The following is a 26,124-nucleotide window of genomic DNA, read 5'->3' as shown; positions in this document are numbered from 1 at the left end:
TGCAAACCTACAAAGATCATCTACCAATTTTTTGATTTTCTATCTCCTTCCTTCTCTCCATCTTACTTTTCTTCTTTTCTTCCTCCTCCTTCACATTCTTCTCCCTCCACTTCTGCTCCTTCTCCTTCTATTGCATTGTATTGTCCTTCTCCTTCTCTTTCTTCCTCTTCTTCATCTTCTTGCTCCCTCTGACCTCCTTCTCACTCTCATTGTTCTTCTCCTCTTCTATTAATACTCTTTTTCCGTTTCATCATCTTCTTCTTCTTCATCAATATCACCTTTCTCATTATTGTAATAATTTCTTTTATTCCGTTTCTCCCTCTCAACTTTCTTTTCCATATTCATTTCGTCTTCCCTTCCCTTCCATAAAATGAAATCAATTCAATGCAATCTCAAATACACTTTATGTATAAATAGTAACCAATAATTATAACGCACCTTTCCCACATTGCCCAAAGCGCTTGCAATTTCAGTTTACCGAATTCATCCAAAACCAAATACAGAATGACATACATACGTGTATAAAATGAAGGCAGTTGCCTAGAAAAAAAAAGGTTTTTAGGGATTTTTTTTATATATTCATAAGAATATGAAAAGCACAAAGTAAAATTTCAAAGTAAAAATAGTGTAATATTGTGCAATGTGCAAGAATGGATATATCTACCTGCCATGACGAGTCCTGGTCTTGTATTCTTGTGAGGGACGCAAAGAGGTGATTTAATAATGGATCCTTCAGTAATGTGTGACAGTACATCTACATATCAAGAAAAGTAAAAACAATGGAGACTAAATACAGTGGTTGGTCGTCTCATAGCATTGATTAAATCAAAATTAGACGGACTCAAAACTGTGTACCATTAAATTTTGTCAAAATTGTCAAAATCTAAAATCTGTGCCTTTAACATTACTACATCAAAAATATACTACATCATTGTATCTAAATTTCAAAATATTTAAATAACGGCCTGTGTGGCCTTTCAACCTCATGAGAGAAAATTTTAATCATATCGTCATTACTCCCATATGATTCATGACACAAGTTTGAAGTTCATCCCTAAAATGTACTTTTGGTTATCACAATAACAAGATAGTTCAATGTAAATAATGACCTCTGTGATCTTTAAATTCAAATCCCAACATCTAAACAGATCATTGTCACTCGAATAGTTTGAAGTCAGTCCTTTAAAGCTTTTTCACTGACCAATTGTCATTAATATTGAATACAAGGTGGTTCACTATCCATGAGTCTGACCTGATTTTGCGATCAACAAAACATGTAATATGATCTTTTGACCCCTAGATCACCTTTGACCTTATCATCTTCAAGAACACATATGTGGTATTACCCAAAGATCATTTGTACCAAGTATAAACACAATTGATACAGATGCGCAAATACAATTTTTGATAATTACAGGAGTGGGTATTACAATTTCAAACCAAATTTAGAAATTGGATTACTCTCTCAAGGCCCCTTTCAAAAATGAGATGTATATGTGAATAGCACATTCTGTACTTACTAATGTATCTCCAATATCCTGCCTGTAACACCTAAATTGCTCTTTTTCATCTGCGACAGAAAAAAAAGTAAAATAATTCACTGAAGTGATCCAAACTTTTATGACTTTCCTATACTTTCATTTGTTATCGTTTCATCATGACTTTATTCAAGTTCAAAAGACAATATGTACATACAGGGACCAGGTCCACCGTTTCATTCCAAACAAATGGCAGGTCAATACTTGGGTTACATTACAAAAACAAGTAACACGTACCAATATAGAAAATTATTTAGAGTAACATAAATGCAGGAGATTATAGTTAAAGCTTTCATTGATATCTTATTGAAAAAAAACTTAAACAAATAAATAAATCATAATTCAACTAAAGAGTCGGTACAGGTATTAAGGTACTCCTCTCATGATATAAGAAATTGAAGTTTACAATCATTATTTCTCAAGAGGCTGATTTATTAATTCCTACACTTTTAAATTCCACTAATTCTCTTCATCATCAGGATATTCAATTCAGCCAGATTTAGACAAATACAACAATGGTACATGATTGTACCTTCTGACATTGAGGTCAGGGTAGGAATTAATTTTTTTTTTTAGGGGCTACTTTTTTTTTTTACATTGGGGCTACCACTGAACATCTTGGGGCTATTTTCTAATTCATGGGGCTACTTTTTTTTATCGCATATCAGCAATTACCTTTTGACATTCCGAGACTCAGAACATTTTAACTGTAATTACTGTAGGCTACAGGCCTTGCAATAAACAACAGTGATCCCACCAGAGCAGTGGCGTACCTATGATTTTTCACAGGGGGGGGGGGGCAATTCGTCCGCCCAAAAAAGTGACAAGCAAAAAAAAAAGGTCTTCAACCACAAATATAGGATTTCGTACCAGAAAAAAAATTGACAAGCAAAAAAAAAAAAAAGTGCATGGGTTGTGACTCGTCAGGGGGGGGGGGGGGGCAGACTGCCATCTGCCCCCCCCCCCCCGCAGGACGTAGGTACGCTAGTGCACCAGAGTCGCCTTCAGCTTCACACACTGCAGATTCGAGCCAATCGAGGCCCCAAGACTTTATTGTCGATTGTCTCTGTACAGTACTGTTTCTTTTTCTATTTCTTTTTTGGCTTATCCTTCTCAACAGTATCTCGATTTGGAGAGGCTTCTGGCGCTGGCTCTGGCTGTTTGGCAGAGCCAGGTTGAACTCGAATTAGAAACTTATCCATCTCGCACTCTGACTCGACGATGTCGATAATCAGCGCTGTCACAATCACCAGCTGATCGCATACAATTCTGTGCATGCCTAGTACACATGATATACCGTACGATGCACGTGGTCTCAGTACCAGCTGTGCAGTCTAATCGTGCACGCGTACATGTACATAAGCCATGCGGCAAGTGCGTCAACAATTCGAATAACCCCGTGCTAAAGACTATGCATACTCCGCATCCCATATTGCATTGCGCGTTTATTTACAATCGCGAAGCTTCCGGTGTTATGTAAGGTTTGGATATTGCATCGACCGTTCAACTTAAAGCTGGCAAGGGCGATATAAAAGATGCGCTTGCTCTGCCGCCGGAGAACATAATTATGTGAAGTATTTTTTACATTGTCGATGGTATTTTATTTGGGCGATTCTGAAATAAATAGTCGCCCCAAAGCATTGGGTTTTGAGAATTTTTAGGGGTGATTTGGGCTGTCATGGGGGCAAAATCGCCCGTCGCCCCCGTGTAATTCCGACCCTGATTGAGGTACCATTCTTTTCATCCCCTGGATAATTGCTACACCCGGGATGAGAGAGGCAAATATACATGTAGATTAATGCCTTCCTACCTCCTGACCAGCTGTCGTACTCTTCATCATCGGGATATTGCACTTTTCTAAGCATGACTTCAACCAGCTGTAAGAAGACTGGTGCGTAGGTCTGTACATAGGACTCCAGCTTGTCTGTATCGGCTGACACAATGTCATCCTGAAGGTCAAAAGGTTAAAGGTCAAAGGGTACATATCATCAGAATATTGCCCTTTACTAAGCATGACTTCAACCAGCTGTAAGAAGACTGGTGCGTAGGTCTGTACATAAGACTCCAGCTTGTCTGTATCGGCTGACACTATGTCATCCTAAAGGTCAAAAGGTCAAAGGGTATCATCAGGATATTGTACTTTTCTAAGCAGGACTTCAACCAGCACTAGGAAGACTGGCGCATAGTTACCACTGATGTAAAACACCAACACCTCACCAAAATGTCAACACCAAACTTAAAATTGTATATAAGGAAGATTTTTATGTAATGTATAAGAGAAAAAAAATAATAACACTTATGATAATGACAAATGATTATTGTAATATAGATTGTCATTGGACCAATATTGGGTCAATATTGAACTTGAAATCAACCAATTAAACTTAGAATCATTATTCAAATGATACTAATTTAAAGCAACACACTTTATTATGACACTTGCCACCCTTTCACTTGCTAAAATAATCATAATTTTACTGATGATTCCAGTGAAAAATAAGGCTAATGACGAATTTTTAGCATGTGTGAAACCAAACTAGAACATGATTAGAATCACAAACGCTAATCACGAATTCAAATTCTACTCCAGAGGTGAATTCCAGTAATGAGATTCACTCAAAATTACGGTACAAATTTTGTGTGTGAAAGGTTTGACCTTCAACACATCTTTTGGGGGCGGAGCTTACGGGACCTTTTAAGCACTTCCATAGATAATACAATTGTCATGCACTCATCATAGTTTGTATTTGCGATGCAGTGCTTTGATTGACAAGTCACCACGGACACACCACACACCGCCTTCACACGGGAATTCAAATTTAAATCAGTTTTCGAGTGAGCGTGTGAAAGGTCCGATGATTGGAAAGACGAAGTGCAACCATCATTACAATGATTCAAGATTTACGTGTGAAAAGGCCCTTGTTTTCTAGAACGAAGCAAAGAGAAGTTTTCTTACCTGTAATAAATACCAGAATCCAAATGGCATATTGCTAATGGTTTCATCTATGGGAAAATGACCAGGTAAGGCAGTGAAACCCTGAAAACAAAAAGGATTTCTAGGTTGAAATATAAATACGATTTAACATTCTTTATTTTTAAAACAATGTGATTATCATAAGAAATAAAATAGGTCAAACATGCGGTAATCAAAATTAAGTACGACCCAGAAAAATGTATATTTAAATAAGTAGAGAAAAAAATCAAATAAGCATAACGCTGAAAATTTCATCAAAATCGGATGTAAAATAAGAAAGTTATGACATTTGAAAGTTTCGCTTATTTTTCACAAAACAGTAATATGCACAACTCAGTGACATGCAAATGAGACAGTCGATGATGTCCCTCACTCACCATTTCTTTTGTTTTTTTATTGTTTGAATTATACAATATTTAATTTTTTACAGATTTGACAATAAGGACCAACTTGACTGAACTACATAATATTAAATATATTAAATAATACAGGAATCTTGATTGTTTGAACTATTAAATTGTTTACCCTGGCGAGCAATAGAATGGCGAAAGGGATGTTTGTCCCAGGCCCATTCAATATGTCACAATGAAATTCACAAGACATTGTACATACCAGTACTAAACTTGTGAACTCCAAGGCTTGTTGCTTGTCTTCTCCTGTGCTGTCCACCAGTAACTTGGTATGGTTCTCACCTAGTGTTACAGCTAATCTGCACAGACCTTGTACTGTGTCCTAAAAGGAAAAAATTCCAAACGTCATGACAAGATGGCTACCTACATGTACCTTCAACAGATGGGGCGGGGGACTGAAAGTACAACAACTGTCTGGATTGAATTTTAAGTTTACATATATATTATTTCCAAACAGAAATTTCATATAGATTATTTACACGTATTTCAAACAATTTTTTTTTGTCTAAACCACATTAAAACCTCAATTTCTCAAATTTACTTCTTTCTTTTTTTCAGCCAAGACTATCATATTAGATATGAGCAATAAAGTAAAGGAATCAAAATTTCATGACCCTTTCCTGTGGACCCTTGCAAGTTGGATAAAGTCATGGGAATAATGTCTTTGTTTTAAAGCAATTCTTCTCTAAAGCACATCTTTGCCCACCACGGACAAAATCACACCTGTGCCACATTAATTTCAAGGTGCAACTTTAAGAGGGGTTTAGCATGGACTATGCTAATTCAGCTCACAATAGCTTTTGATTGGTTTATGGTAAAGAAAAGCTTTGTGTACACAGTATAATGCATTGCACACATCACTACTGTGTATGAACAATAGACTTAATGCAGTATCAAAATATTTCAATATTATTGTCACATCGTGCAGCCTCCAGAGTTGTACATACCATGTTCTTTTCTCTGACGGACGTGGCTAGCAGATCTTGTAATTTGAGTGTTTCCCTTATTATTCTCCTCACAATCATTGGGTATCTAGGAGAGTGATACAGTACATATTCAAATAAGTTAAACTTGCACAGAATTTTCCTCAATGAAAAATAAAAATCAATTAATATTTATTGTCCATCAATAATCATGTTGATTTTCATTTGTATCAAATAGGGTAATGAATTTGATAAATTACTAGTTGAAATGCTTTTGAAATCCATGCAACTGTGGATTGGGCGAAGGATCAATTTCATGCATTCTGAGGAGAAAATCTAGTCAAATCAATTTTCTTTAAAAGATCATTCCAAAAGTATATGTACCTTATACTACTGTGTTGATAAAGAAGGATAGTTTTAATGTTCAGTTCTTGATTTCTGCTTTTGTTTTGTATACTGGCGTTCAGAGCTTGATACCCCGTAACGCTCTCAGACATGATAGTGACTCACTTGTGTGCTGTGGGCTGGGATACGATGTTGACCAAGGAATCGACACAATAATCAAAGAGCTCTGGATCATGGATGAGTTGAAAGAGTAGTTTTTGGAAGGATTCTATCTCTGTGAGAGGCACGCTGAGCTGGACCCAGGACGAGAAGCATCTCAGCGCTTGGTGTCTGATGTGATTTGGGGAATCTTCTTGCTCCAGTAGTGACTGTAACAGTGGCAGCACTGCAGCAGGGCAAAGAAAACAAAACATATTCAAATGGCATACATGTACCATCGGTGGGGTTTTGATGAAATTTTCAGCGTTAAAATTTGATTTTTCTCTATTTCATCAAATCAAAATTTTCTGGGGTGGACTTGACCTTCAAAGATATACAAAAGTAGTTGCAGTAAACAGCGATTTCATGACAAAGTCTATAAAACCAAGGTTAATTGTCGCTCTATCATCTTAGATATACATGTACCTCTGGTCATGAAATGTAAGCCTGAAAATGTTCACGCCAACACAGACAAGCACAAGTGGGACAGTGTCTTATTATTGTTTGGAAAAAGACCCGGAATTCGATGGGATTCAATGCTTATTTTGTTAATTTATCAACAATTACACAATATCTTCCAGAATCCTTTGGCACAGATTTGTTTTTTTGGCATACATCTTAAAACCATGTACTGTATCTCAAGTTTTAAAAATAGGGAGGGCAGCGCTCAGACTGGCTAGCTGCGTGCGTGAGCCTCCCGCTGGCCTTGTAAAATAGATGGAGCTTTGTTTGATGATTTATTGTCTGATATTTACCCCATCCCCTAGAAAAATAAAACAAATGATTTTCAAGTTATAATTAACAAATAAGGTAAGTTATTTTTTATCTTAATAGGCCGTTTTGAAAAGCAAAGCCGAATGACAACTTACCAATGCGAGGTTACTAGACTGGGATTTATTTCCTGTGCAAGAAGACGCAACTTCGGAATTTAAAACTGTGCTCCACGCTATTTTCAAGGCTTGTATATGATTTGGAGTGCGGATTTTTGATGATTTTTAAATGGTAAACGGAGCTCGAGTATATGGCGCTTGTGGGCCGCTGAGTTGTTATCGCTCGGCAATAATTTCGGGGGTGACATTAAGATTTTATGTCACCCCCGAAAGCATGATTCTAGGTGATTTCGAGGGCGACTTTGGGCATTTCCGGGGCGAATTCGCCCGCCACCCCCGTGTATTTTTTTCGCTGAAGAGAATCACATTAAATCTTCAAGTGAACAGTAAATATAAATGTAAATCATATCTAGAAAATATTTTGAAAAAATTTGCATTTTAGATGTTGATGTTGCTGGCCATCCATAATGTGATTGATCAGATCAATCGTAACACTTTGTAAGATAGGGCCCTGATCAGTCCTCACAATTTCTCATTTCTAGATACATGTATAAGGTCTGAACAGCTCAACAACAAAATACATGTATGGAACTTGAAAAAAATTTGATAAAAAATCCAAGAACCTATATCAGCCTGTTACATACAAAGTTAATGTAAAGTAGGTTATGGAATGCAAGCACAAAACCTGACACCTTTCTACATCACCGATTGAAGCAACACAATCCACTGAAATCAAGTATTCAAGGACAAAGTTAGGAATAAGTGGAGAGTTTGAAACAATAACACCATAATTTGTGTGGAAGTGCCATTGCCGAGTGGTCTAAGGCACCCGACTAGACATTTGAAAGTTCGGGGTTCGATCCCTGGCCAGGGCACATACATGTATGCCTGTAAGCACGGAATAATAATTAACTGTGCTCTTTTATCCTACATTCAACTAAATGGGAACGCTATATGCATTGTTTGCAACTAGGAGTGCACTTGTTTTGTTTTTCTAATGAAAAATAAAAAATAATAATTTGTTGTACATGAATCCCTTTTTAATCCCCTATGTTTGGGGGTCAGTGCACTTAATATGTCCGCAGGGTTTCATTTTCCATTCCATTTCATTTCACTTCATGCCTTGACCGATGATTTGAAATTCGATGCTCACTGGTGATTAAAAAACATACAAATACAAGATATTCAAATTAAAGATCAAGTCCAAAACAGAAAAATGTTGATTTGAATAAATAGAGAAAAATCAAACTAGCATAAAACTGAAAATTTTATCAAAATCGGATGTAAAATAAGAAAGTTATGACATTTTAAATTTTCGCTTAATTTTCACAAAACAGTTATATGGCTTGCACAACTCAGTGACATGCAAAATAGAAGGTAGTCGACGATGTCCCTCACTCATTATTTCTTTTGTTTTTTATTTTTTGAATTATACAGTATTTCATTTTATACAGATTTGACAATAAGGATCAACTTGACTGAACCATAAAGTATTAAAACAATGCTAACTCCACATGTTCAAGGAGGAATTAATCTTTGTTTCACTTGACAATGAGGAGAACATTAGAACATTTCTTATTTCATATAAGAAAATACAAAAGAAATAGTGAGTGGATGATGTCATCAGTCTCCTCATTTGCATACCGACTAGGATGTGCATATAAATGTTTTGTGAAATTAAGCGAAATTTTAAAATGTCATAACTTTCTTATTTTACATCCGATTTTGATGAAATTTTCAGTGTTATGCTTGTTGGATTTTCTCTCTTTATTCAAATCAACTGTTTGTTGGGGTGGACTTGTCCTTTAAACAATAATTACAGTGTATGATGACAATTAGTACATGTACATCTAGTCATATCAGCAAAACAGTATTGTAACTACATTAACAATTGGAATAATCATCAAAAGTATGAAGGATGTATACATAGGCCCGTATTCTGAAGTCGGGTTTAACTTAAACTCAGGTTTAAAGTTGCGGTTTAAGTATGGATAGCCAATTGTTACATAAATCACTAACAGTAGAGATATCATATTTCAACTCATTTAGCTCTCAAATCATTCATAATTGTCTAGGAAGTATAAATACTTTGTCTTTACCATTGAAGAATCAGGAAAGAGCATAGTTAATATAAGAAACATACAACTTCATAAAAATTTTGGCACTTTTGGCTTCCCATAATTTTAGCACAGAGTTAGACCATGGTCTAAGTTAAACCCGACTTCAGAATACGGGCCATGAAGTCTGCAAAAATAAAGTATAAACAGGACGCCTTACCATGAACCATGCCTTTCTCTAGCTCATGTCTCACTGTACCCTTCCTGTGTTGAGACATTGGTGCTGTTTGGAACTACATTTGTACATAAACAAATCAAAAGAAAACACCAAATACACAATAAAACAGGCAATGATAAAGAAAGAATCAAATACTGTATATAGTAGTCATGTACATGTAGGCTTTCGGCTTCATTAGATTATTAAAAACATAGTTCTAAATAAAATCATAACAAATCCAAATCTGTACATAGAACAAATTTTTAAATCATGCATTTAATGTTTTCTTTTTTAAAGGTTGAAAAAGCACCGGAAAGTATATACCAACCCAGATTCTTATTGAATATTTTACACTGGTTGTTTCTCACAAAAAATATACCTTTCAAGGTCAAAATGTGTAAACGGAAATAACACTGGTGATATACGTGTATTGTTGAGTTTTTTGATCAGCTTGAACCACATACTGAAGCAACTGGTTCTGTTAAAAAAAATGTTCAAAATGTCACAGTAATTCCTCAAAAAGCTGTGTGCACCTGAATCGGTAGCCTAGCTTAGCCGGGTAATAATAATAGCAGGGTCCGCTGGGAGAACAGTTTTCGGAACCGAAGTGGCTACCCTGGGTGAATATATCGTTTATTATTATTATTATCATTATAATTCTTATTATTATTAATAAGTAGTAGTAGTAGAAGTAGAAGTACATGTAGTAGTAGTAGTAGTAGAAGTAGAAGTAGAAGTAGAAGTAGAAGTAGAAGTAGAAGTAGAAGTAGAAGTAAAGTAGAAGTAGAAGTAGAAGTAGAAGTAGTAGTAGTAGTACATGTAGAAGTAGTAGTAGTAGTAGTAGTAGTAGTAGTAGTAGTAGTAGCAGCAGCAGCAGCAGTAGTATAGGAGTAGGAGTAGGAGTAGGAGTAGGAGTAGGAGTAGGAGGAGGAGGAGGAGGAGGAGGAGGAGGAGGAGGAGGAGGAGGAGGAGGAGGAGGAGGAGGAGGAGGAGGAGGAGGAGGAGGAGGAGGAGGAGGAGGAGGAGGAGGAGGAGGAGGAGGAGGAGGAGGAGGAGGAGGAGGAGGAGGAGGAGGAGGAGGAGGAGGAGGAGGAGGAGGAGGAGGAGGAGGAGGAGGAGGAGGAGGAGGAGGAGGAGGAGGAGGAGGAGGAGGAGGAGGAGGAGGAGGAGGAGGAGGAGGAGGAGGAGGAGGAGGAGGAGGAGGAGGAGGAGGAGGAGGAGGAGGAGGAGGAGGAGGAGGAGGAGGAGGAGGAGGAGGAGGAGGAGGAGGAGGAGGAGGAGGAGGAGGAGGAGGAGGAGGAGGAGGAGGAGGAGGAGGAGGAGGAGGAGGAGGAGGAGGAGGAGGAGGAGGAGGAGGAGGAGGAGGAGGAGGAGGAGGAGGAGGAGGAGGAGGAGGAGGAGGAGGAGGAGGAGGAGGAGGAGGAGGAGGAGGAGGAGGAGGAGGAGGAGGAGGAGGAGGAGGAGGAGGAGGAGGAGGAGGAGGAGGAGGAGGAGGAGGAGGAGGAGGAGGAGGAGGAGGAGGAGGAGGAGGAGGAGGAGGAGGAGGAGGAGGAGGAGGAGGAGGAGGAGGAGGAGGAGGAGTAGGAGTAGGAGTAGGAGTAGGAGTAGGAGTAGGAGTAGGAGTAGGAGTAGGAGTAGGAGTAGGAGTAGGAGTAGGAGTAGGAGTAGGAGTAGGAGTAGGAGTAGGAGTAGGAGTAGGAGTAGGAGTAGGAGTAGGAGTAGGAGTAGGAGTAGGAGTAGGAGTAGGAGTAGGAGTAGGAGTAGTAGTAGTAGTAGTAGTAGTAGTAGTAGTAGTAGTAGTAGTAGTAGTAGTAGTAGATAGTAGTAGTAGTAGTAGTAGTAGTAACTTACCTCTTCGGGTAAGACTGTTAGTAACTCGAGGAGAGCGGCACATCTATGCATGGAGTCTAGATGAGGCGTGTGGGCTTGTTGAAACGTCTCTATTATACTCTTAACAGCATCGGGCCATATATCAGGCATCGTACTCAAAGCGAACGATGAAAGCTGTGAATGGAATCAAAGACAATGTTTTATGAGTCATACTAATTTACAGTGAATTTAGACAAGAAAATTTGAAGAAAAGTTCACGACTGATGAAAATTTTAGTTTTTAAGTCAGTCTTTCTTGATTTTCTCAGAAGATGTAGATTACAATTTGCTGACACCAGACTTTGTGAAAAGCAATTGAATGCCTTGCAATACAGTGCGTCCCAGAAAAAATGAAACCAAGATGAAGCGATGATTTATCTCAGAAGATGTAGATTACAATTTGCTGACACCAGACTTTGTGAAAAGCAATTGACTTTTTGGTATCCCCTCTTCAAATTGCTTTTGCTCACTCATGCGTGAATGAGAAATAATCTAAGTAATTTCAGATGAAAGAGGAGATTCTAAGCTTTACAATGGTGGATCATTTGTCTATTGTATTTGTGATAAAGTTATGATAAATCATCGATAAATCTCGGTTTCGTTTTTTTGTGGGACGCACTGTATAGCGGTATATTGGGACTCAGCCATTCAAACTGTGCCATGGAATAACTTTGCTGGACTCGGGCAATACTGGACCAGGGGCCAGTGGAAGAAAGAGTCGTGTTTGATCGCAATTAAAAAAATGAATCAAGGGCAAGTTCCTAATGTGTGGTTTGGATTGGTCGGAAATCGAGTTGCGTTTGATTTTTTGATTTGCATTAGATCACAACTCTTTATGCAATTAGCCCCAAATCAGACCAGAGGAAATTATTCAGTAATGACAAAAAGAGGAAGGCCTTCACCTTATCCAGCCTGGAGGGGGGGGGGAGGCAAAAACAACAAAAAACATCAAAACATCCCCCCCCCCCTCATCAAAATTTTTAATGATTAATCTATAGCAGTTTTGGGGCTATATTTAAAGATTTACAGCCAAATTACGATTTTAAAGGAGAATGAAACTCTTGGAGCAAGTTAACTTTTGTGAAAGCAGAAAAATCAAAGAATAAGATCAACAAAAGTTTAAGTAAAATAGGACTAGCAATAGAAGAGTTATGAGCATTTGAATGTCGAGATCACTAATGCTATGGTGATCCATCTCATTGGCAATGCGACCAAGATCTATTATGTCACAGATGAACAACTCTCCCCTTTTGGACACTGAAAATATACCCCAAAACATCTCTATTTGCTCATTCTAATCATATGACAAATGATTCATCAATGATATAATGTTGTGAAACCTCTGTACTTGTACTCTCATAAAGAGAACACCTCACCTTGTGATAGACTCTATAAAAGTGAGAATATAAGTGAAATAAGTACTAAAGTAATGAGGGAGTTGTACGTGTGTGACATCACAGATCTTGGTCGCATTGCCAATGGGAGGAACTACATGGCATTAGTGATCTCAATATTCAAATGCTCATAACTTTCTTATTATTCATTCAATCTTCCTCAAACTTTCAACAATATGTTTCTTTGATTTTTCTCTTTGATATGAATTCAGCTGGTTTCAAGGGTTTCATTCTCCTTTAAGCATTATTTAGCATAATTAATCAAATATAAATTTGAATAATTTTTAGTACAATTGAATTGTAGAGATAGTGCATGTCAATTTTCATTGCAATCACACATTCAACAGCCGAGATCTGAGGGGGGGGGGGCTTATTTTGCCACCCCTGGGCTATGCAATTTCAAAATAGCCCAGGCAATATAAGGTTAAAGCTTTCTTGCTATCACTTTTAATACAACGATGACACAACGATGACATGATCCTTCATCCACTTGGATCTTATCAACTTACTGCAACACATAATCTTGTGAGGACGATACGTGTTCCTAAGGCCGAGTTGAAGATCTGTTGAAAGAGCTGAGTGCGCAGCATTTCATACTGCTCGGAGGGTACCTCTGGCCTGTAACAAAGCAATCAAAATCAAGAAAAAGTACAATAACATTTGCATACAGAGTAAATAAACGTCCCATTGATAGTTGAATATTCAATTAGTCAAAGCAATTTCATACAGGATGATACGATATACATGTACTGTACCCTTCTATTCAAATTGCTCAGGACTACATGTACTTGTAAATAAATCCTTTCCAGTCAGTCTGCAAGCCCCTATGTTAATGAGCAAATGAGCAAGATTTATCCAAGTCCTCTTGTGGCTGAATTCATATCCCTACAAAATCTCGTGAATTGTGAGACTTTTTTCTCAAAGAATTTAACCATTTTCTCCTTAAGTAAAATTGATTATTTTTGTACCATAGGAAAGAGTAAACGTTACTCTTTCATATTGGTCATTTCTTTTTAATAAAATATTTTGATAAATAGGTGAATTTCAGGCCTGAAAAGTGGCCTCAAACAGAGTTTTCTTCCTCTGTTTTCTCTTGCAAATTGTGCCAAATTTTGTGTTTTGGGCACAAACATTAATAAATTTATATCATCAGAAAGCTCAAACTCGCTACTTTCATACAATGTCACTCTTGATATGTGACACCTTTTAGATGGGTCAGCAGCCAGCCTTTTCCATCAAGATGCAAGACGAAATTTCTGAAATTTCTGAGTAGCATAAAATCTAGAGTTCTGATTGGCTGAATGTTTTCAAAACAACAGACGCGGGTAATTTGAAGAGATTACCACATGGTGAGTGTGACCTTCAGAGGCCCAGTGTGGGGGGAACATTGGAATTTGCGTGGGTGTGTGGTCTCTATGACCAATCAGAGAGCAGTATTCTTGTTTTTGAGCTGCTAAATGTACATGGCCTATGAAAAGCTGGCTGCTGACCCATCTAAAATACCTCTTCTTATAAAAGTTATATCATATTAAAGCTTAGATCTTCAGCTTTATCATAATTTAAAAATCATTTGTGCTCAAACAGAAAATTAAGGGTAAAAACAACAACTTTTGTTGCATGAAAATAATTATTTTGTTTCATGTTTTAGATCAAAAGTTTCCCCTATATTACAACATCTTTTAAAAAATCCAAACACATGACCTGAAAGAATGATTTTTCTTCTTTATAAAGATACCAAACACATCAAATTTGGTTAATATTTAGAGCAGCAATGGCCGACTAAAAAGAGGTGTTTTGGTCCGCACCAAGCTCATTAACAATGCAAAACCACTCGTCATGAATATCACTTGGATAAAAGAAGCCACTTTTTGAGGGCTTGCCGACTGTTTCTGTGGTCCCCACAGGCAAAGCTACAACAATATAGCCGGTTCTCTGAACTCATGTTTAGTTTTATAAACTGAGGTTTAAAGCTGTGGTTTAACTATCAATGGATAGCCAAATGTGACATCTCTGGCACAAAATGTTCAATGTAAAAGAACAATTTTATTTGGCACTCCTTTTTCTTTATCATTTTGTAACATTTTTCTTTGACATAAAACAATGAGAAAACACATTTTAGTGTACTTTGCTCCCACTTTATGATTTAGGTTTAATCCTATCTAGGCTGGGATATTTTGGGAGATTTCGGCCGTCGATTGCGCAATCGCACCAGAAATTGGCACGCTGGTTGCCTGGGACATAATCTACAAAATTCTGTATTAATTTATTTCATGCAAATCGCTATTAATTGATTATGCTAATTTATGCTTAATTAGTATGCAAAATCATACTTTTACCCTACATAAAGCTCCAAATGTTCTCATTTTTGGTGTAGAAACTTTTTGTGGTATTCTTAACAATTGAACGTGAAAAAATGTATTATATTGTTTTTTGCAAATTTCTTTTGTATATCTCTGTTTTGCGCGGCAAAAATATTGCGCAAATCGTTGAGAGGGGCCTCCGAGGCCTCCCCCCCAGATAGGGTTAAGTTTAACCAGAGTTCAAAATATTGGCCTAGTTGTTGTAACTATGACAAAATCAACTGTACTACAATCCAACTAAATGCCATCAAAGGGCTTGTATTTAATAAAGATTAATTGCCAATCAGTCAATCAATCCAACTAAATGCCATCAAAGGGCTTGTATTTAATAAAGATTATTTGCCAATCAGTTCTGGCAGAGACAGGGTAGTTGCTCAGCACTTATCAAAATAAGCAAACCATTCTCTTGACAGTTCCTTTTTATCAAGCTTCAAACCTGTACAGGGATGCTCACATACAGGTGCAAGTGTCTGTGATTGAATATACAGTAAACATGTACTGTCATTATTGTATATTATTTGGCTTATTTCAACTATGTCAGAACTACTATCTCTATGATTACTGGTGGGGCCAAGGCCCGGGGATAGTGGGTATGTGCCGCGGAGGGGACCCCCATTTTTACACTCAAATTTCCGTTCCAAGGCATAGCATTTTTGTCTTGAGTCAAGAAAAAGAAGAAAAAAATCCGCTCCAAAGCTTCGCATATTTTTCGTTACGCCGTTCCGGTCGCATTGATCTGCTACAATGAGCTGCAATTTTGGTGAAAAGCGGCCGCAAAGCGCTGTCCGACCATCGCCTCTGCGCGAGCGCACCCGGGGCCATGCCACCGGGCTAGCTGCATCATGCACGCATGCCCGTTCCATAGGGATCTTTGATAGGGATGCATACGCACTCACCATGCTCACACGCTGGCGATCCGTTCCAAGGACCCCCGTTTTCACAAACATTTGTAGTTCCGAAGCCCGTTCCGAGGACCCTCCTTTTTACAATAAGCCCGCTCCAATGCCCCGGTTTTTTGTCTCGCCCGCGGCACACCCCTACCACTTTTTTGGTCGAGTACCCCCCCAGGGGCCAAGGTATTTTGATGGCGGGGGGGAGGGGTTCGGGGGGGTGTCACCCTCGGGGGGGGGGGGGGGGGTCCATCGGATCAATTTCATTATCACAGATTTCAAGATTTGTTCACCTTTTTTTCCAATTTCCAGGATTCCCTGGAGTATCTGACTTTCAATTTGCAGAAAATTTCACCGTTCTATCATATCAGGAGCAATGAATATATTCAACTTACCAACTGCGTGATATCTTACTATGGAGGACACTAGCACCAAAATACTGCACCTCAGGCGCCTGAAAGACAAACAAAATTATGCTTTAATAAGGTTCATCCAAAAAAAGTTCAGAATTTTTAAAAACATGTCCATTAATACATATTTCAGTCTAAAGCTTCACTTGCCAGCAAAATCTTCCTTTTATTTCATATCAAGATGGTAATAGATAAAATAGGTTAGCTGTATATTGCATACATGTATGTGCTTTGTGGTCAGTGATGCTTCAACTTGAATGCAAAAGTGCAATGACCAGAACTTGTGGTTTAATGTCCGGAGAATTATCCACTAAGCCACAACACTGCTACAGAATAGAATTGCATCGACCGAAAAGAAACATTGACGAGAAAAAACATACATGTAGAACATTACAACACTAATATGATGTAAATGATAATTAAATGACATACCCTGTACATGCCAATAATGACGTAATTGACTTTAATACATGTGTAAATGTAAGTCGAAATTGTGTGAATTCTTGGTTTGAATTTTCTATTAAATTTTGCATATCTGGCTTGCAACCAATAAAATTTGCTTTTGAAGACAAAGACATGATGAATCAAAGACAAAAGAAATGATTAGGAGTCTATTGACATACAATGCCAAAAATGGAAGAGCTGACGTCAAGATCTAATTGAAACAAATTGTTGGTTTAGGGATGAGTTAATGTATTACAAAGGATAGGGTGTAACTTGTATAGGGCTTAATATGGAAGACTTTCAAGCATTTGTATTAAAGGGGAAACCCCAGGTGAAGCTAAACTGTCCAGTGCAATGTTAAGAAAAAGGGATGTGGCCATTATTTGAAGATTATGCACAGGAAGTATTTTCAAAATTGATTATCTCCTACCGAAGGCGAGCTGGCCCTTTTCAAACTCAATTATCTCTTGGAGATAAAGGGGTTTGTTGATTTATGTGCAGTATGAGCCTTTTCTTAGAACTGAGCCTTTCAGTCAAAGAATTAACGCCCTTTGTTTTGTAATCAAATTTTTTAATTAAGTTATTTGAGTAAACTTTATTTCTTTCTATTTGCAGATTGAGAGTGAACCTCTAATATTCATTTCATTTCATTTTGTGTATTTCCATTTTCAACAAATACAATTTGTTTTGTACATTTTGACATATAAATAACAAAACATATTTCAAGTATCCCTGTACAAAATTATATTCAAGATTATTACATATCAGGTTGGAAATGGAGGAGGCTGCTAAAAAGAGAAGCTTGTAGAGTGCAGCCTCCTAATAAATATTCTTGTAGTTACATAGCATATAAAAATCAAAATATCAACTTGAGCATAAACCAGTTAAATTAAAAAGAAATAAGGGAGTTCAAGTACATGTATGAGAGGAAATAAAGCAATATAACAATATTGTTCTAAATACATGTAATGCTCTCACTCCAATTTTATTATTGTTTAATCTTTTTTAAGTCTGCATTCAGACCATGCACAGGTACTAGTACATGTACCTGTAGATCATTTCTATCACTTTAATACAGTGAAAAAAAAAAAGATTTTTCAATTTCAGGGGCTACTTTTCATATTAAACCTACTGCCTAAAATAAATCTGCAATTATTGAAAGGCTTTAAGGACGTTCCACAGTTATGTTTGTGCGCATTATGATCTGCGCATAGTTTACACTCTGCGCGCTGACGTCACAATGGATGAACAGGTGATTAATTAGCTGCGGGTATGAGCTGATTTTTCTCATCTTCTGCACTTTAACTGCAGATCCGATGTGTTATTTCATGAAGCTATAATGTGGAATTATTCCATGGACCATTCAAAAAAACATTCTCTACAATTTCAAAATACTTTACTCTGCAGTGCTGCCAAGAATCACGAATATTACCCCGAGTTTGAATAAATGGTAGAGTGGTTTTAATTTTTTCTTCACATAGATACAAAGCATTCGGCGCATTTTTGGTGTTTTAAAAAGCACATTTGCTCTAATAAAAATGATGATAGTTTAAAAACAAGCACATGAACCCCTATTTTTTAATGTTTGTACCACTTAGGTATACCTTCCTCTACAACTCTGCAAATTTTGGTGAAAATGACATGGATTTTGAATAAAGTGCAGCATTTATTGTACGTTTGTAGTTTGTAACTGAAATTTCACATTTTTTAGATTGGGATTTTGTTATCTTTTACGCAATTTTTAAGAAATGACAGTGCTGTTAAACTTAAAATTGCAAACAAATAGCACTATAAATAGATTCTCCATTCTAACGATACAATTATTAACTCTTTTGCGAAATTTGATGACTTTTTCATGTATTTTGACTGAGTAATAGAGGTTTAAACTCATTGTAGTAATCTTGGGTGGTCTAAAAATGCCAAATTCTTTTGAATGCGCAATTTTTAAGAACATCAATTTGGGTGAACTTTGAAGCTCTATAGCAAAAAATCAAGCACATGGATCTATGTTAATTTTTGCATATTTCGAATATTAAGGTTCTAAAGTATCTATGTGCAAAGTTTGGTGAAAATGACATGGATTTCACTTTAACTGTGGAACGTCCTTAAATGTTACAGAGAAAGGGGATTTTCAAGGGCTCTTTTAAGCATTTTGGGGGCAAATTCACCCTAGGCCCTCATGTAATTGTTCTCCCGATCACTGTACAATGTTTCACCAATTAATTTTGTATGTCTGAACAAGGGATAGAACAATTCCAATAACAGAGGCATCAAATTTCCATTGAAGTACAATGTGCGCAGAGCTGATATTGTACATCTGCATATAAACTGCTGAGTGATTATCAGTCTACTAAATAGGGATGATTCAAGATCTCAGAGTAACCAGTCTAGACAAGATTAGTCATTTACTCCCTCCCTTGCCCCCTGACTTACCCAGTGGATTAACACTAATCTTCCACCCCTAATAATCTAAGCGAGTTTGGCATATCAATTTGTCACCACCATACTTCCTATCTATTCTGACCACTCATTCACTCCTCCCGTATTAAGTCTGTGTCCTGTATTTCAAAGAAAATCATGAGTTGCATGTATTTCTGGAGGCCGAGGTAGGATTCGCATTGACATAATTCTTTTTGGCCGATAACAATTAAGAAATAATACACAGTTTTTGTATAGGGCACATCATATTTTGGTATAATGTCCCGATGCGCTTCTAAAGAACTTGGATATTATTACCCCGGCTTCAGCCCCACAGCCGTTTAAAGTACAGTACCTATTAAAACTTCACCCGAGTTGAGCATGTGGATTAGTTTCTTAGTGAAGGATATTACGCCATGGCTGGAATTTGAAACCCACAACATTGTTTCAAATTCAGGAGACTTATCCGCTATAAAGGGCCACAACGCATAACCAAAAACCCTATGAATGACCACTGAGGCTAAAATTAATATTTTGGGGGAAAAATCGAGAATTTATGCAAAACATAATTCCAAGACCAAACAATTTTGCAATAAAGATGCTTTCCTGAAATTCATCATTCTATGGTCCAGGTTCTGCGGATCCTGGGGTGAGAGACCTTACCCCCCCCCCTTACTTTTTGCAAGTATGGCAAGTAGATGAGTGTCTTTTCATCAATATTTGTCATCTAAAAATTTGTAAGATCTGATAGCTTTCCTTGGTCTGACTATACTTCGTTGGATAAAACATCCTACAAGTCCTTTCATAAAATGCTCCCCATATGTATTTCTTCCCACAAAATTTTCCCTCAAGTCACTGTCTAGCAGGGGAAAATACAAAAGGGGGCTACAGATTTTGTCAAAGCATTTTCATATTAAATCAACCCTCGTTAAAGTTGCATGAAATAACACAGTAATTTGTCATTGTGTACTTAAACCAAATGCAATTTGGCATGAATAGAGGTGGAAAAGTTGGCTCTTCCTTTAAATTGAAACCAGGGTAATGTATGTGGTTTGTGTCTCAGACAGGTTGAGGAAATGGACTAAAGTGCACAGCACTCTCCTTAACACCAGTCATCAGGAACATTTCTGATTCACGCAGGGCATACATTTTCCAAGGTCATGTGAGCTCTATAGTCATTTTGAATTACAGTGGTTTGGAACAATGGTTCATGCAGATTTCATGCACCGATGATAAAAGCATGTTTTTTAATGTCACAGGGCCCAAATTGGGGCTTGTTTCCATGGTTACAGCATTCACAAGCTCAATGTTTTGAACTTATATACAAGCACTTTATTTAACCTTATGACGGACATGATTAGTGAGAGCTAATACCTCTGACACATTTGTCGCGGCCGCCGTTGATTCTCAAATCTCTATTGAAGGCAAGTAGCAATTCTACGGTCACCATAGAAGTTTTCAGGGCAACTTACTGTACATGTAGCAGTCATATACATTAGGGACGCCGCACGGCGTATTTTTAATTTTACAGAGACAGAAAATCTGCGGCTGACGTATGTCCTTGAAATGATGACGTACTGTCTCCGTAGGGCGACCCTGCGGCAGCCGTAGGTTTTTGACAAATACTACGGCAGGTACATGTACATGTATTACGGCCCAGAGTATGCCTGCCGTAAGACAAATGTGACTGAGGTATATTATCTGCGCGCATGAAAAGAGGTGTACCATGCAGTTACTTTTGTTTTGCCAAATCATTTCTCCCTAGATTAGTGAGTGCGAAGATAAAAGCGTGTACCCATTCCTGGACTCCTTCCCAACATACAATGTACATGTACATGTATGTGCTGAAACGAGTGTAATTAATGCATGAAATCTGCATAAATCACTTTTTCAAGCTGCTATTCAATACCATCTATGGGTGCGTTTATGCACCACTTTTTTTACCCAAGAATCGTGATTTGAAACACATTTTGAAAGACGTGTCAGCAGAATTACGTTGCTTTTACTCAAATGTATTAAAGTAAACTTGTTTTAAACTACCAACATGAAACAAAAAAACCAACATTTGGAAAGACGTTTCTCTAGAAACATGTTCGAAAAAGGGTGATTAAAACGCAGTGATTTGAATCATGAAAGACGTCATTATGCCAGCCTACTTCCGCGTTCATGCCAAACTGCAAGCTACATGTACAAGTGGTACTCTCTCCTTTTGCTTTACACAGTAGCCATACACATGAATTGAAAATCAACATTGTGTATCTTATGCAATTCAAACCCACATATCAGTTTACCTATACCTCCTATGTCAAACTGCACACTACCATTATTGGTGAGAGAGTTCATGTCCCCGATCGATTCTGCAGTTACTGTGATTTTGTTTGTTTTCTGAATTATGATTCGTGTTTGTGATTCTAGCTTTAATATGATGTCGCATAAATACGGCAAATTGCCAATTCGTCTATTGCCAACTCTTCCACCCATCACATGGGCTAATAGTCTAATGCCCTTCCGTCCATCAACATTTCGTCTAACAACCATTTGGTCCAATAACCATTTGGCCCAATCATCTGAATTCATCTAATCACCAGTTTGTCTATGACCATTTCGTCAAATAACCATTTGGCCTAATATCCATTTAATTTTCTTTCACTTTGCCCAATCAACACTTATTCCAATTAGACCAAATGGTATATGGACTAAATGGCTATTGGACCAATTGGTTATTAGACGAAATGGTGAGTGGGAAAAATGGCAATTAGACCATGCGGATAGTGGACAAACTGATGGTAGACCAAATGAAAGTAGACGAGTTGGTAATTGGACGAAGTAGCATTAGACCAATTGATAATAGACCAGTCAAAGCAAAAGCAGGGAATTTCAGGCCAATGGAATTTGACCTTTATGGCTACCATACCTTGTTGTGATCAAGAAGGGCCCAGGCAAACTGCCATGCTTGAGGAGACCTTTGAGCCATGAGAAGCCAACGTTGAGCAGAATCTTTTACATCAGCAGAAGGATCGTAGTACAGCTCGTGGATTGCCTAGGAAAACAAATTTATCGTTGAGGTTAATGGCATGCTCCTCAAGGAGTGGAAAATATGCATATAGGTTTTGAACACAGACGGTCAGCGCAGAGTAGAATTGTTCACATCAGCAGTCGGATCGTAGTACAGCTCATGGATTGCCTAGGAAAACAAATTTATCATTGAGGTTAATGGCATGCTCCTCAAGGAGTGGAAAATGTATATACAGTACAGGTTTATGAATACAGACGGTCACAATAGCATGGTCGAACTGGCAGAGAAGTGTAGAATTGTTCACATCAGCAGACGGATCGTAATACAGCTCATGGATTGCCTAGGAAAAAAAATTATCATTGAGGTTAATGGCATGCTCCTCAAGGAGTGGAAAATGTACATACAGTACAGGTTTATGAACACAGACGGTCACAATAGCATGGTCGAACTGGCAGAGAAGTGTAGAATTGTTCACATCAGCAGAAAGATTGTAATACAGCTCATGGATTGCCAGGGAAAACAAATTCATCATTGAGGTTTAATGCATGCTCCTCAAGGAGTGGAAAATGTACATACAGTACAGGTTTATGAACACAGATGGTCACAATATCATAGTCGAACTGACACAGCAGAGTAGAATTGTTAACATCAGCAGATGGATCGTAATACAGCTCATGAATAGCCTAGGAAAACAAATTTATCGTTGAGGTTTAATGCTCCTCAAGGAGTGGGAAATGTACATACAGGTTTCTAAACACAGATGGTCAGAATATCAGTCGAACTGAAACAGCAGAGTAGAATTGCTAACATCAGCAGATGGATTGTAATACAGCTCATGGATTGCCAGGGAAAACAAATTCATCATTGAGGTTTCATGCTCCTCAATAGACCTCAAGGAGTGGAAAATGTGCATATACATGTAGGTTTATGAACACAGACGGTCACAACATCATAGTCGAACTGGAACAGCAGAGTAGAATTGGTCACATCAGCAGATAAATACAGCTCACGGATTACCTTGGTAAACAAATATCATAGAGATAAAGAGCATGTTCCTGAAGGAGTGGAGAGCGAAAAGAATGTGCAAATACATGTATGACCACGGTCTGTCACAACATCACTGTCTCTTTCACACCGACATGTACTGATGTATGTTGCTCAAGGATCACCTAAAAAAATAGAATCAATCACAGTAACATGCTCCACAGGAAATGAAGAATGTGCAATGGGTTGTGTCATGTCAACTGCCCACTAAGAAAACATTGCAGGGCTTTTCAAACAAAATGGATCAAAATACAGCTCACATAATTTCTAAGGAAATTATATCAGTTATAATTGTTTATGGAATGTTCTTGTGTAGATAATGTGCACCGATAAATAACAATGAAAACAACAATAATAATCTAACATGTAGTCTTCGCAGATGCACTAATTTTCCATCTATTTTTAATGTCATCCAAAGCCTTAAGCAAAATTTTAAAGTGTACATGTACTGTATTTGGCATAAATGCTCTGCAAACCTAAATTCTTCCAAACAAATTGTTTTCATAATTATAAGAGGACACTTGAATGCTAATTGCATCTCTGTGTTAAACACAAATACAGAACCTTTGATAATAATTGTTAAGAACAAATGCATCTCAATGAAATTTAAATCCACCAAATTGTTCAGTGCCTCAAAATGTCTACAGAAATTTTGAGATGACAAGCATGAGCTCTTTAAATGCGCCACCATACTCCATCTTTTAGAGCAATTTCCCTTGACTATTAAGCAATTTTAAAAGAGTGAATTTATTCCACTTTTTGTTGAGGTGTGTACTTGTTTTTGTACCTCTTATTATCTATATATGCCTGCTACACACAATGCATTCATTCAAAACAATCTCTACCTCATCAATTCATGTTTTTAGTGTGCTTAACATTTGTAACAGATATTTTCACAGAGGACAAATATATCATAAACAACTTTCATACCCACAGAAAAATTTAAATACCCTTATTCCCTGGAAACTACTTTCTAAAAACAGAGTCCCTGAAATTCCAATAGAGTCGAGGTAAACAGAATATGATAGCAAATTGGGGCTAGTGAGCTTTAAAAAGTAGCCCTTAAAAAGTGAAATACACATTTTTCCCGATATGTAATATATCAATACTGACTATGATAGTACAATTTATACTAGTTTTATAAACATAATGCATGAATTTCACTAATCAGGAATACAAAGTACAATCTTATTTTTACTACTGTATGAACCTGAAGTGAGTTGCATATCAAAGCCCATTAAAAATTGCCCAACAGAAAGAGAAAAATGAGACCAAGTGCCCAACTGAAATGTGCTTATAAAGGAGTTTTATGAAAGTTCTTACCGGTGCGACTGCATCGTCCACTTCACCTTTAGTCGTCATGCTTACCTTCTCGATGTTATCCAAATTAACTTCTGGCCGAGTCTCTCCTGATCCTTGCAGCGCCGAAGCCATCCCGAAGGCTGCTGCCAAACGACCAACCCTCGATATATCAAAAGGGGGGGAAAAAAGTCCACAGCTCACGTCAGCCAATCAGACACCTGAAGCCCTGCACTTCCTGTTCAGCAGCAACAAAGAAGGGAAGAGGAGAAGGGGAGGAAAAAAGTAGGTGGCGTAATTGTGTCATTACATGTAGAAAAAAAAAGAGGGTTGACGAACAATTAAAGTGGTTTTCTGGTAATTTGTGGCATGCGGGGCGGAGTTAACGAGAAAGGGAAGTTTGTTTTTTGCGTAAGCCCTTCGTGCAGTATGTGTCACTGCTCGTGTGAAGGTTGTCGCGCCGGGGTTGAACGCACCGTCGTGCCCTATTGCGAGATGGCGAGTGATGGGCGGTTTCCATGGCAACGCACTGCTCCTCATGTAAACATCTGCTAATGCTGAATGATGTGACAATGCGGGTTAGCGAGACAAAGCGTCTGTACTTTTAAAGGCAATCTTTACAAGTGTTCAATCGGAAGGGGTGGTGTGTTGTTCATTGCAAGTTAACTTGAAATCAAAATACTTGGCCAAAATTGACTACTCAAGGTTCTTGTAGACGTAAATTCTTTGATACACAGTACACACATTAATTGTGGGGGCATTAGGCTTTACTGTTGATACACGATGCTTGGGTTTTCATATGTACATGTAAATGTAAACTTCATGCATGTATAATAGATTCAAAAAGCTGTTTATAAAGTTATGCACGACTTTATGATCAACTGGAACATACAAGCAAGTGTTGTTTTTCCATCACCTTTAATCACATTAGCCAATACTACATGTAGGGTGCAATTTCAGTGTATGAAAATGCTACACAATACGCTGTCACGGTATCGTGTCGACTTAAGAACTTCGCTGTAAATAAAAATTAATTTGGATTGTATAAATCTAAAGAAGCTTTTAAAGATATGAATGGGAAAAATTTTCACCAAATCTGTATTTCTAACAGAATTCCAAGCTAAAAAAAAATGTGTAGGCAAGGTGTGACATTACTCCATTAAAAGACATTCTAAAAAAATGAAGAAAAATAATCAGTGTAAAAACTTCTATGGCCTGATCACATGTAGACCAAGGGTGATTAGGCAAAATGATAATTGGACAAAGTGGAATAAGTTGAACAGCTGATTGTACAATAATATATTACATGTAGGGCACAGAAAACCATATTAAAATCATCCTCCATGGACAACAATAAAGCTATGTGAATCACATATCAGGGGTGCATTTCACGAAGCACCTGAGCTGTGACTTTCACTGACAAATTGACACTCAGCCAATCAAATACAGGGATTCCAATGGCAAACAACAGTTGTCGGTGAAAATGACT

General features: G+C 37.7%; 1 protein-coding gene across 1 annotated transcript in view; it reads right to left on the bottom strand.

Moving 5' to 3' along the window:
* LOC129270761 (importin-13-like) overlaps positions 1-24,888 on the bottom strand; it is a 45,512-nt gene extending 20,624 nt beyond the window's left edge. Inside the window, exons 1-13 of the mRNA XM_064106563.1 lie at positions 24,705-24,888; positions 22,191-22,316; positions 16,400-16,458; positions 13,264-13,372; positions 11,344-11,496; positions 9,496-9,568; positions 6,356-6,575; positions 5,870-5,954; positions 5,125-5,244; positions 4,495-4,575; positions 3,349-3,487; positions 1,521-1,570; positions 665-754 (exon numbers count right to left, since the gene is read on the bottom strand). Of these exons, the coding sequence (XP_063962633.1) occupies positions 665-754; positions 1,521-1,570; positions 3,349-3,487; positions 4,495-4,575; positions 5,125-5,244; positions 5,870-5,954; positions 6,356-6,575; positions 9,496-9,568; positions 11,344-11,496; positions 13,264-13,372; positions 16,400-16,458; positions 22,191-22,316; positions 24,705-24,770 (1,371 nt within the window). The 5' untranslated portion in view covers positions 24,771-24,888. The remainder of the gene's footprint in view (positions 1-664; positions 755-1,520; positions 1,571-3,348; positions 3,488-4,494; positions 4,576-5,124; positions 5,245-5,869; positions 5,955-6,355; positions 6,576-9,495; positions 9,569-11,343; positions 11,497-13,263; positions 13,373-16,399; positions 16,459-22,190; positions 22,317-24,704) is intronic.
* Between the last annotated feature and the right edge of the window lie 1,236 nt (positions 24,889-26,124).

The sequence above is a fragment of the Lytechinus pictus genome, chromosome 11 (genome assembly GCF_037042905.1).
Source record: "Lytechinus pictus isolate F3 Inbred chromosome 11, Lp3.0, whole genome shotgun sequence".
Taxonomy (NCBI): Eukaryota; Metazoa; Echinodermata; class Echinoidea; order Temnopleuroida; family Toxopneustidae; genus Lytechinus; species Lytechinus pictus.
The sequence above is the reverse complement of the archived record's forward strand: the minus strand, read 5'-3'. Positions and strand labels throughout refer to the sequence as shown.